Source organism: Ciconia boyciana, chromosome 11 (assembly GCF_034638445.1).
Source record: "Ciconia boyciana chromosome 11, ASM3463844v1, whole genome shotgun sequence".
NCBI classification, from domain to species: Eukaryota; Metazoa; Chordata; class Aves; order Ciconiiformes; family Ciconiidae; genus Ciconia; species Ciconia boyciana.
Genome location: NC_132944.1, coordinates 23,007,946 through 23,021,026, shown reverse-complemented (window position 1 = coordinate 23,021,026; position 13,081 = coordinate 23,007,946). Strand labels below are relative to the sequence as shown.

At 36.1% G+C, this 13,081-nt stretch overlaps 1 protein-coding gene across 3 annotated transcripts in view; it reads right to left on the bottom strand.

Annotated features, from left to right (window-relative positions):
* The window catches only part of IL17RD (interleukin 17 receptor D), a 54,087-nt gene that overhangs the window by 12,171 nt on the left and 28,835 nt on the right, over positions 1-13,081 (bottom strand). For all 3 annotated transcript variants that reach the window (XM_072875913.1, XM_072875912.1, XM_072875911.1), the window contains exons 2-9: positions 12,174-12,231; positions 8,665-8,790; positions 3,925-4,043; positions 3,352-3,472; positions 2,316-2,360; positions 2,066-2,217; positions 1,184-1,249; positions 576-630 (exon numbers count right to left, since the gene is read on the bottom strand). In XM_072875913.1, coding sequence (XP_072732014.1) covers positions 576-630; positions 1,184-1,249; positions 2,066-2,217; positions 2,316-2,360; positions 3,352-3,472; positions 3,925-3,972 — 487 coding nt within the window. In that variant the 5' untranslated portion in view covers positions 3,973-4,043; positions 8,665-8,790; positions 12,174-12,231. The remainder of the gene's footprint in view (positions 1-575; positions 631-1,183; positions 1,250-2,065; positions 2,218-2,315; positions 2,361-3,351; positions 3,473-3,924; positions 4,044-8,664; positions 8,791-12,173; positions 12,232-13,081) is intronic.

The following is a 13,081-nucleotide window of genomic DNA, read 5'->3' as shown; positions in this document are numbered from 1 at the left end:
TAGCAATGTGCGTTAGGATTCAGTCCATTTTGCCCGTTGCCTTCACCTGAGGCTGTGTTTTGTGTCTGCAGTCACATTCCGAAATCCCTATTTAGCTTCTCAGTAACTGGTCTGATACATAGACATGCTAAGCATTCACTTGACAGGTTTTCCAGACTGCTTAATTTCTTTTCAGGGCTGAAGTACGCAGGCAGGTAATGCGTTTAGGCTGCTCTCACAGTTTCATGACATTATTTCCGCACTACTGAATGCATCAGTTGCATGCAATTAAGCTACAGGCTCTGATGCTTCATATCCATATAGGCACCAAAAATGACTTTCCCACAAAGATTTCCAATGATATATTGATCTAAACCATACTAAATATAAATGTACAGAGATGCAGATGTGTATGTACCAGTGTGCATGTCTACTCTTTTTTCATTAGGTCAAAAGATCACAGCACAATTGCCTCAGTAGTCTTGATTATGGCAAACAGACACAGGCCAAATCAAGATTTATTTCCAACATAATTAAAACTGAATTTAAATTAATAAGGTAAATACTGTATACTGTTTACAAAACAAAATTCATACCTGGTTTTAGCGCATAGTGCATTGTTTTCCTTGTTGTATTAGTGTCATCAACGAGCTTGGAAAAGTAAAAGTTGGATTTTATTTTGTGGAAATTTAATTTTATTTATTTTCTGCAATATGAAAACAACTATAACAGCTTTCATGACCAAATGTGAAGAAACTTACTGTTCAAAATTTAAAATTAAAGAGCACCACAAAGTAGTAATTAGAGAAATCATTTGTCCTTGTTGGTACAGAGATTAATGTTGTAACATTAGCTTTCAGAGTTCACATACTGTCATCATCAAGAGAAATACCCACCTTTTAAGTATAGTAAGAATTGACCAAACTACAGAATTTCAATTAAAAAAAAATCAAAGTCCAAGAATTATGCAGGCCTATAACTTCACTTGAAGGCACAGTTGAAACTGCTATGCACTCAGGGAAGCAAATCTATGGAAAGGTCAAGAACAATCTGCCAAAAAACTTTTACTTGCCCAAGGTAATTCAGTAGGGATGCCTGAAGTCCAATTTTACCAAAAAGTGACTTGCAATACTTGGATTTCAGTTAATTCCTCCATTAACATACTCATTTAGCTGTTGTACAAATGACGATTTATAAATATTACCTCAATTATATAATCCCCTGGAGATACATTCTGAAGAATACAACTTGTAGTATCTGTGTTTTGCTCCTACATCAAAGAAAGAGAATACTTTGCAAGCCATTCACATACTTTTAAAACCTAATAAAAAATACATTTGCATTAATTTAGAAATACACAGTGCCCTCCTGTATTAGGACACCTTAAACCAGCAAAACTAAGTCTCTCCATTCAAATATGCAAGGACTACAACTCTCTGCCTGCAGAACTACAATATGATTAATTATCCAAAAAACTCTTAAAAGTTTGGTCTAATACATAAACTCTACGTTATGCCCTGAAGCTCCCTAGCTTTCGGAGACTTAGGATGAAAGGCTGACCAGTGAGAATAAACTTGCCATTGAATACTATCCAAAGTTAAGGACAATAATACAGCAAATTGCAGCTCCCATAACAAGACTTAGGCACACAGCTGTACAAATCCCAGGAGAGCCTAATTCATGCACATACTAAAATGAGAGCTATCTTGTGATACCCTCTCACATGGGTGATCTACCAAGCGGTCAGATTGGTGCAAAGGTGAAATAAAAAAGTAGGAAATAATATGTATACAAACGTAATAAAACTGCAGTTTAAAGTACTAATTAGTTGTAGGGTTTTCAAGAGAGAGAACGGTCTCTCCTCATTTGCTTATCCAGCTCCAATGGAGCCCTCAAGCCTGGCTTTGACTGATGAGTGCTATCACAATACAATTATCATTTACATAAATAGTACCAAATAGTTTAAAAATTTTAAGACTGATAGTATTCTATATTATATTAAGTTTTTAAAGTTTCTATAAAACCTTAGAACATCTGATGTTAATAGGTTTTGTGCTTTTAAGAGTTGCAAAACTCAGCAACGTACCTGTTTGCAGGTCTTTTGCTTAAATGGCCCTTGATGCTTCAGTTTGTAGTGGAGAAAGTAGTATCTAAACCCAAAGTTGTGAGGTGCATGATCAAAGGACACTTGCATGTTAAAACCCTGCTGGGTAACATTCAGATTCCTTGGCTTCCAGTCTGTCAGAGGAGATAGTCATTAATTGGAAAAAAGTGACTCTTCAAGTACAGTAACTTTTTGTAAGATGGATATACAGAAAGTATTACATTTTACTTACAAGGTTTGCAGACAAGGTTTTCTGGCTGTAGCAACAATTCACATGCTACAAATACACACAAAATTATTAATGATACAGTATCAAAATACAACGCTATTTAAATAGAGAAAGAATGAGGGCAAAAGAAGGGAGTTCATCATTTTGAAGACAATACCCCCATTTCTTTCCCAGTCTCTAATACACCTGGAGTAAATATATTTTGCAAACTTAGCTTCTTTGTTACGATTTCAAGTCCCTTCTTATCTTTATATGAGAAACACAGGTTCATTAATTTGAAAATAGCATTCCTTTGTGAGACAAAAGGGATAGCACCAGGCACAGCAAAGCAGGAGAGGAAGTTGAAACTAGCCTTAAATACATTTACTCAGAGTAAGTAAGTATGCTGAGCACTATTACAAAGACAAATATTACTGCGGTCTACATCAAAAAACCCTAAGTAGGACAAATATCAACATTTCACCCCAAAGGGTACTTGCAGTTTCTCATCATACTATTTAAGCACTGAGGAGCTTATTCAAGTTTCTTCTCCCTAACTCCAGTGAGAATTGCCAAGTAATTTTGAGAAATTCAACTTGATTTGTTGCTATCTCATTTTATACATACTCATCTATATCTATCTCTAGATACCTGTTGTCTAAACTGTGATCTCAAAACCAAAACCAATCTGAGCTTCTTCACAATGTCCAGAGAGGAGAAGGAGCAAACCACCTTCATGAGTCAAGTGTTCCTGAGAACCATGGGAGCAATCCTGCTATAGGCAAACCTGGGATAATCCCAGGCCTACCTGAGACCTTTCTTCTGGTTGTTGCCTAACACATATTATCGTACACCACAGATTTATCTGTGGCATCCAAATTCTTTCCACTTAACACCCAGAACTTCCTTCAAAGACTGTGTCAGTAACTATCTTAACCCAGACTCATCTAACATCATCATCTACTACATTCCTTTGCTGGGAAAACTAAAAAGATGGGGGGGCGGCGGCACCCATTGGTGAAGAGATGATACTCAGTACTATATTGTATGCAATACTTACGTCTAGTTCGGAAGAAAAATGGGTGATAATTACTTTCATTTTTAATGGAAGGAAAAGGAACAATCTTTACAAAGTAATCTGTTTCAAACTTCAGATTTACAAAGGGCTGGGATTCCATTCCCTACAAAAAGACAAGATTGCAACATATTTTAAAATCAACTATTCTAACTGAAAGTATCTTTCAAAACAGGCCCACAGTTTTGCAAACATAAGCAGAAATTAATACATTAAGAATCCTTTATCCACCCCTCCATTACACACTGACTTGAGGAATCTCAAAACAGAGTTGGATGTGGACTACTGCAGAGGTGCAACTGCACTCCAGAGTCACCCAAACGAGAGCTTCCAGCTTCAGGAAAGCTTCTACAGAAGGCAAACAGATCCTCGAGATCAACAACCATCATTAGTTTAAAGAATAATACTTTTAGGAAGCAACCTGCATCCTAGTAAACAGCACGCTGTGTATATATTGAGACAGTGATATATTTAGATTTATATGCAGCATGTAAACACTTTTAAGACTACTCACACAACTAAGCAACAGTGAAACTTTTCCTGAAACAAGGCACTTACTGTTCGTTTAAAACTGGGGCTGAGCTGCTTTGGATCTTTTAAAACCATCTGTTGGCATTGTCTTCCCTCTGATTTTAACTCCTCAAGTATTACTCGAAATCCTTTCAGGTATTCAATCCCTGCAAACAGCAGGGCATTTAAAAAGAAGACTAATATTTCAAATGCATACTGTGGTATTTTACGTAATTTGAATAAATTTCATTTGTCTTTAAAAATAAAACTTACCATTCATATGAAATATGTTTGTGTTTTAATACCTGTTGTTGTATGTCAGTTCTTCCCGCATTTTCTATCTTGCCTATTTAGAATTCAACCTTTGGCAAAGGCTGCAATTACTACATACTTGTGTAATGCTTAGAGCAGAGGGGCCCACATCGCAGCTGGGGCTTCCAAATTATCACTGCAATATAAGTTATCATTACCTTCATCACCCTCAGGAATACTTTATAGTAACTTCACACTTCCATTATTAGCAATGAAATATAACATTTTGCTAGCAAATTATAGAAATATTCCTTTATAACACCTTCCTGTCATTTCTGAGATTACCAGGTAAAGTGATAGCGCTTGTTACAACGTCTTTAGTTGTAGTATAGTATGGGATAACAGAAAACTTGACTTAAATGGAATGGAATTTATTCCAGTGAGTGAATACTTCCAGTTATTTATAACTGATGCCAGAACTACACCCATTTTTTTCAAGTTATTCTAACACAACTAACTCTCAGCACAGTGTCTTTACATTTCTTTGCAATTTTGTCATGGTGGAATTACTTCACTACACGACTAAACTGAGTCACAGCGATGAGAATGTCACAGGCCAATGCCAGTGTTACCCTGTGATACTTTTGTGGCTCAGGTATCAAAGTCACTGCGTAGTTCTTCCAGCCTCACTACCACTATCCATCTAATTACGTATTTTCAACAGCATTACCTATGGCAGAATACATATTTATCAAAGACACAAGCACAGCCTTTGTAAGCTAAATGCACATAAATCAAAATGGATTAATCTGAGTTCGTGCTATGCTTGTCAGATTAAGGAAAAAAAATACCAAATGTATGATTGTCCATGGGCCTCCTCTGTTGCACTAGTTATGGGTTTGTGGGGTTTTATAATCTTGTAGAAGATAAAGGCCATGAGTTGCGCAATACGTTCTTAATATTCCATGGAACAAAAGCACTATTTGTGCTTACATAAAGACCATGGAAGAGAAAGTGTCCAGTCTCCACGTTACCCGAGATGTTTCAACAGCAGTTCTGTCCTGACGCTTTCCAAAGGATTGATCGTTACAATACAGAACACCAAGCTTTATTTCCCATAGAGATTTGAATCATCCAGTCTACCGCTGAAGATTACGAAAGGCTTTCAGCTGTACAGTTTTGCAAAATTAAGTGCAATTTTCATATGCTCTTTTAAACCCCAGAAATTAATCATTATTTTTTATTTAAAAAAATATGAAAGCATGATTTAATACTGGAAGGCCACAGAAAAATGACAATTTTTCTTATCTAAAATGCTTGATTTAATAAATGCAGGTCTAGGCTAAAAAAAATATGTCAAGTTTAATAAATACACATTTGCATTATTAGCCGTATCTCATCATTTAGGATGCAATCCTACCACATAAATGGGAACTTCCAGCTCTTACTAAATCATAAAAAAAACCTGATTTAAAAGCTTTTTGTGGGAGTATGAACCATGAAATATCAAGTTGAGACTCTGCTGTATGAGAAAAAGAACATGAAAAAAACCAAATTTCTTTTAATTTTGAAAACTGTATTGTGCTTAAGTCTAACTATAACTATTTCATGATACGGAAAAGCACCTTTGCAGTTAAAATTCTTTAATGAAGTATTAAAAGCATTCAAGAAGGAAACTCCACTTCTTTCATTTGCTAAACACTGGTGACTAAAAAAATGAGTTTCTATTATGTTACTCTATTTAGGACCTTAATTAGTGTGAAGAAAAAGAAATTATGAGGTGTTGGTACAGAGAGAGTGCACTATAGTGCAGTGGTCTCCAAATTTTGTTGATCATACACTCCTATCCACAGAAAAATTTTTAGCACAAACCCCCAGTATATTTATAAAATATACATATGTACCACTGTGTTAATATATTATGTACATTATACAATATACACAAAAAAACTAATTTAAAAAAGCATGAGAGAAAAATTAAAAACTATTTAAAAAATAATTTTTATTTTATTAATGATACAAAACCTTTTTTGTTCCCACTTAAAAATATTAATAATAATATTTTTGAGCGAGAGCTATGTGATTGAATATGCTTCATTATTTTTTAAAATCTTGGTTTAACACCTTGGGATATAGCAATTCAAAGGTCTGGTTCGAAGTTCAGTTTATTTTGTTACTTGGTTTTAATGGCTGTCATAGCCAAAAAAATAACCTCACAAAGATACATGGATCCAAACGGAGGAAGTGCATCATTGGCTGCATTTACTAAATCACGATACTCATTTTCACTTCCATCCTCTAATTATGCAAAGGTTTTTCTTGAAATTTGGCTAGTAAATTTCTACCTTCCCTGATGTCAGTTGTTCTTGCAAACTAATCGGAATGTGTTGCGTTTTTGTATTTTTAACAAAAGGGTTCAAAACCCACTGAAACTCTGCGTTTGGAAGATTTTTAAACAGGCTAGGAAATTCTGTTTCCTGATTTTTTAAGTGTAAAAATATGAGAGTTTTTACAGGTGAGAAGCTGGCATTGTTTTCAGCAACAAAATCACATAACAAAGGAAACCTTTCCAAACATCCATTTCGAAAAGCCCTTTCCATAGCATGAGTTTCTTTCAAAAAGCAGTTACTTTCGCACTCGTTAAAATATCACCTTTACCTTGAAGAGACACATTAAGTGTGGTTTTGGTTTGTTTGGGTTTTTTTAAATATCTGCTAGGTAGCATAGTACTGACAGCCACTTGTCTTCACAGAAAAGGTCAGCAAATTTGGAACACTTGTCTTTTTGCGAAAGAAGAACACTAAACTCAAAGATTTGAGTTTGACAACTCTTAAGCACTTTGCCACGAGACAACCAGCAAACCTCTGTGTGGCACAAAAGATTTTCATGGTCACTCCCCATCTCATTACAAAGTATTGTAAAGATTCTACTATTTAAATGTCTTGTTTTTATAAAACTAACCAGACTGATGACATCCTGTGCACTTCTGGCTCCAACTTCATTGCTGCAATAGTTTGCCTATGAATGATGCAATGACTGGATTTCACATGCGGTGCTATCTCTGTAACCTTACGCCAGAATCCTTTTTTTCATTCCAGTATTTCCCTGTATTATTTCAGCCAGTTTTACTGTGGCAGGAAGAACAAATGTTTCCCCAGCAGTATGTGGCTTTTTGTCTTTCACGATTGAGTAAGAAATCTCAAAAAAGATTTCACAAAAAGAGGCTTCTAAAGATTTATCATTAAGTTTAGTGAAATTTTGTACTTTATTGAGTATCATATAGCTTCAAACATCGCTGAAAAAATTGCAGAGGTTTGTCTTCATGTTCCACATGCTAAGTTTTCAAATGTCTTGCTAATCGTGATGGCTTCACAGTATTAGCTAATATCTCAAGGCAAACTATACGCTTAGGGCAAGGTTCATCATTAACAATGGCAGGTGTAAATCTGTATTTCAAATAGTCTTGATAATTTTGGCCAACTTTTTATCAGAACTAGTTAGATAGTCATTGTTTTTACCTTCTAATGTGGCTGACAAGGAGCCTGTACTAGGAGCAGGGGAACTGTCAGCTCTACTGTTTTCTTGTTGTTCGCATGTGCTTGAATTGTTAGTATTATCTTCAATTATCTTAAGCCAGTTGTCCGTTTCATCGTAACGGTTAGTTTAGTTAAAACTAGATAATACAGTCAGTAAATCCACTTAACCTGGCACACGTACACTGCAACACGTCGCAATATGCTGAAAGCAGATGAAAGAGTGAGGATGCCGCTGTGAACCCCTCCCTGTTGTAGAACACCCGCTCTTTCTTCAGGATACCTCAAGTACCACACGTGAAACACGAACATCTGACACAGAGACCGAGTAAGGGTGCCAGTGTCAATCTATATATTAAATATTCGCAGGGCTTAGTTTTTCTTTTCAAGATTTAAAAAATATGTAAATAGGAGTTCTGAAATTTTCTTCACATGCCCCAGTGGGCCATTTTGCACACCCCCCACTTTGGAGAGGCGGCCTGGGACAGCCCGGCCACCACTGCTGCTCCAGTGGGCCACAAGGTACTTCCAGTGACATTTCAGTGATTGAGGAATATTGTTAGTGACCAGACCTGACAAGGTAACACATCAAAAGTTGTATAGCTATGATTAAATAATGTTTTCCACCTGTAAGCCAATCTGCATCCTACAGAATCTTTGAGTGTATTGGCACTTAAACTCAATCAATGCCACTGAAACGCACCAATGCCTTGGTGCCGAGAACACAATCAGGGCTATTGCACAGTTCTGAAGAGCAGAAAAAAAATCAACAAACTGGAATAGTAGAAAGCAGCATATGGCTGCAGAGAGCATTCTAGTTTTAAGGGTATTTCAAGTGCGCTACTAAAAATAGCAGCTTTGCAAAGCTGTTAAGAATCTCTTTCTTCGTAAGCAGTTTGTTTCAATGATTCCAAGCATAATTTAATTATTTTACTTAATAATGATCAGCAAGAAGTTATTACCAAAGACATGATGAATTAGTCCATTTCCCTCTACTACTTACCGATGGCATTTGCTGTCCAAAGTATCGTCACTGCAACCTGTTCATAACATGCATACTGACTGATAGTTATATTCTGCACGTCTCCAATCACGTGTTTTCCCACTGAATTCAGATAAGGCGTGCAGTCTAAAAATATGGAGAAATAAATGCTTTAAGAAAAACATTCTAGCTGACATTCTTGTGCCATACCAGAGCAAGTAAATCATAATCTGCCAACAGCACCTAATCTTAAAGATCTATTCAAGCAACCAGTTTCCAACATGACCCGCACCTTTCCATGTAAATAAAGACTTAAGTTAATTTCCTAACATTTCTTTGAGACTGAGCAAAGTGAAAGTACACGCGCACTATTTATTCTATAAAACTAAGTACTGTATAGTAAATCTAGATGAAGCTTTTGCCTCAGGACACTGAAAAACACAAAAAACTTTACAAATCATTGAGCACAACCACTTTCACCAGTTGCAAAACCCTAGTTCACAGGGCTCCAAAGGAAATTACCAGTTTATCACACCAGCATAGCCTGTATCACAGTAAGAGTAAAAATGACACGTGTTGGGACTCCCAAGAGAGAACTTTTCCTCACTAATTGCTCAAAAGAATACAAGGACTGACATTAATTTTCAGCATGTACAGTGCTTAGAGCAAGAGAACGTTGGTCAATGATCAGGCACGTATGAGAACAATGAACAATGTGAAGCTTTAGAACTGGTGCTCAAGAAGTGCTTTTTAACCACGATACTGCTTGATCCTGACCACAAAGAGCCTACTGCGTAAAGCCGTCTCATCTCTGTCATCCATTCAGTAGCCACATCCCCGTAGACCATTTTCCTGCCGCTGGATCCAGTCAGAACTGGTTTTGTCTCATTATCCTCACAAAATACAGTGTATTCCCTAAAGTTACAGCTCCGCAAACACGTGATTATAGAAAACCTCAGCTTTCATTAAGAAAATATAAGAAAAACATTCTTGACTTTGTTGTTTAACTTGATCAAGTCTTTATGCATTCAAAACAAGAAAACAAATAACCCCAGCTTTTATTACTTTTAAAACCTTACAATGTTTAGGCTCGTATTTTGTGGCAGGAAGAGAAGTAGCGGCCAGAGAATTCAATAGTTCTGGAGCACAGCATACATGAAGATGTGTGTGCGCAACATTCTGCTTTTGAACTAGCGAAGCCAACAAAGTCCAGAAAAAGTTGACCAGTAGACTACATATTACTGACTGATGATTAATTCCAAAACACTGAGATAATCTATACGCTACATATTTGTCTATACAGAGTTTGTAGAAATGAAACATGAAAAATCAAGTGTTATGATAAGCCAATGCAGGAAATTCAAATTTAATTCAGAGGTGTGATCTTAAAGACAAGGAAAGTAAAATTATTAACTGAAAAGCAGTTTTAGAAAATGGCTTTTTACTATAACAATGGTAAGGGGTCTTTTATGTAACTGCCACGCAAATAAGAATAGAGCAGTTTGTTCAACATTGCCTTTTACAAAGCTGGGCCGTTGGTACTTAGTCTGCTGTTTGTAGAATTCGGTTGCTACGAGTGAACTCAATGACAGCATGAACTTCCTCTTAGGAGAACAGAGTATCTCTTTCAATGGAAAGTTTGAAGTAACAGTTTTTTGCTAGGTCTGGATCTAATTAATAGCAAGGCCAAGATTTTGGATCCTGGTTACTAAAATTTTACAGTCAAATGACAATTTGCCAAAATGGAATATAGCACATATGTCTGAAGTTTGACTGTGAGTCACTGATTTACATTTTTAAGGAACAACAGATTTAGGACGAAAACAGCAGGGAAAAATTGCTCTTTTCAGGAAACCACTTCTTCTACTTGAATACAAACGAAGTACCAAAACATACAAACATTTGTTTTTCACCTGAATAAATAATCTAACCAGCTAATTTAACAACATAAAACACAGCTCGCTAGTGTTGCTGTGTGGCAAAATAAAAGCCTTTAAATCACAGCCAGCAAGCCAAATTCTCTTTTGTGCTGGCTTATTCATGATAAGTATGTGTTTCCATATTATACAAACTCTTTAGCCTTGGTATCAGGGAACTCTTTTCCTAGTACTGCACAACTCAAATAACTCCTTTGTCCAGGAAGCACACAGTGCCAGCAGAATTTTGAATTAACACTTGTCATTGGTTAAACACAGTTTCTGGTGCCAGAATTAATGGAAAAAACATGACAGATACCGGGACTTAAACAGACTCCATTGTGTTAACTGAATGTGGGGATCTCTGTTCTGACTGGTATTATTTCCTGCTTTTCTTTATGTAGATTAAAAAAATCATGTAGTGACCACCTACCTCTTGTACAATCTAACATACGTAAATTTTACTCATTTTAAATATTAACATCAAATTAGATTAAAAAAAATTCAGTGAAGGATTGCAAATTCAGAAATTCCCATAAACACAGAGGAACAAAAGGATGATTGGAATGAAACAAAAGCACTATTGTTAGGTTTCCCGATACATGCTCTCAATGATGAAATTTTACCCACATTCAGCATCTGAGGTAATTTCTTTGGGTAGGCAAAAAACCCAACCGGTGACTTGCACTGGTATTAATACAAAAGTTACTGCTGTAAATTAGGACCTTCTCTTGACTGTACATTGAGTTTCTATTCATGATGGCCACTAACTGCCCAAATAAGGATAAATTCCCAGTGTAGTCAATAGTCATACTTTACTGACTAGACAACACAGATGACAAAAACCTGTAAAAAATGAAAACAATAAGATACAGCCACTTAGCAAGACGTTTGAAGAGGTTTGAAGTATTATTGCTGCAACCTGCTTATTACTGTTATTATGCTAGAGATTACTTTCTTCTTAGTTTAGCTGCAAAACAGACCACATCTGCTACAGTACTAAAACCATCTGTCTTCACTGAAAATGAAGACAGCAGTTTTCCACTAACCTGGTCCTTTAACACTGTAGCTAATGAAAAGTTCCAACTACTTCAACTAGATGAAGACACGCTATTCATCTTCAATATTCATATTCAATATTAATCTGCGCAAAGACGCATTTTTAATATATTCCCTGCATACAAACTACACATTTTCTACCTTGAGACACACTTCACACTATTTTCCCCCAAAATTACAAATCAAGAGAAAATATGTGTAAAGCTTGAAATAATCCTTTCCTATGACTTTGTGGGTGGTGAACCTTTCAATGATGACATTCTTTCACAGAATAAAATCATTCTCTATAATTTTCCAGCCAAATACTGGGCAGATGATGTAGGCCAATCTGAAAGTGAAACTACTACAAATTATTAGATCGTTTTATTATCAGTGAAACACAGGAAGGAGAAGATCCAGCAGACCCAGCAGAAACAAATCTAGGTTTAAAAATTATGTCAATACCAAAGAGCTCATGCTATTCTTAGAGCCATTTTTAAGAGGCATGTTGCTACATATTGACTGCCATGATGGAGTCCTTGATTTTTGTGAATAAAGTGCAAATTTTCAACTTACTATCGTATTTAAAGGTGATATTGAGTAGTCCATTGTTCTTCGCGACTGATGACAGCCCCTGTAAAGAAATATCAAGAAAATAATTTTAATAAAGCAAGCTACTTCGAACTTACGTAGATTTTTATTATGTAAATACTTTGTTGGAGGATGACAGAACTCATTATTTTTTTCCTTCTGTTTGGGCATACCATCCATCAATCTGAACACAGGCAATGACAGAACGGATTGCATCCACCTGCATGCACTCACCTGTCATCAACTTTCCAAATGTAATACTTGAAGAAGTGAAAACAAAGAGAAATGAAAGTCTGAATATAATATTTGCATGAAGACATGAAATTGTGACTTTAGTATGACTTGCCCAGTAGATGTGAATCATAGAAGTTTATTTCTGAAAGAAAGTTATGTGATGTTCTCAGCTTCCACCATCTAGGTTAATCATGCCCGTACAAAAACCACACCTTTAATCAGGTTTAATGACAAATCAAATCGGGTTCTCCAGGGCAAAACACAATGCAAGAGAAGAGAAGAGAGAATGTCAGCCTGAAAAAGCTGATCTCCATTCCACAGTCATGAAAAAGAGTATCAGAAGTTCAAACAGAGAGAAGATGGAATGTCACTGCTAAGCACTGTGGTCATACCACTTCAGTTCTGTTTTCTTTGTGAAGGCCATTTTCAGGAAAGAAATTAAAGGTAGGAGCAAAACAGTAGAAGAACTGATTAAAGAGCACTGATCCCCTCCCAGACACTCCTCTCCTCACCAACTACCTCAGAACCGGTGCCTGAAGGACTCTATTATCTATTTGTCAATTGGGCAAACTAACCCACCAAACTTTCAGCACACTCAGAATTCATCTATAATCAAGTCATCCTTTTTTCATAAGTCTAATATTATTCAATGCTCACAA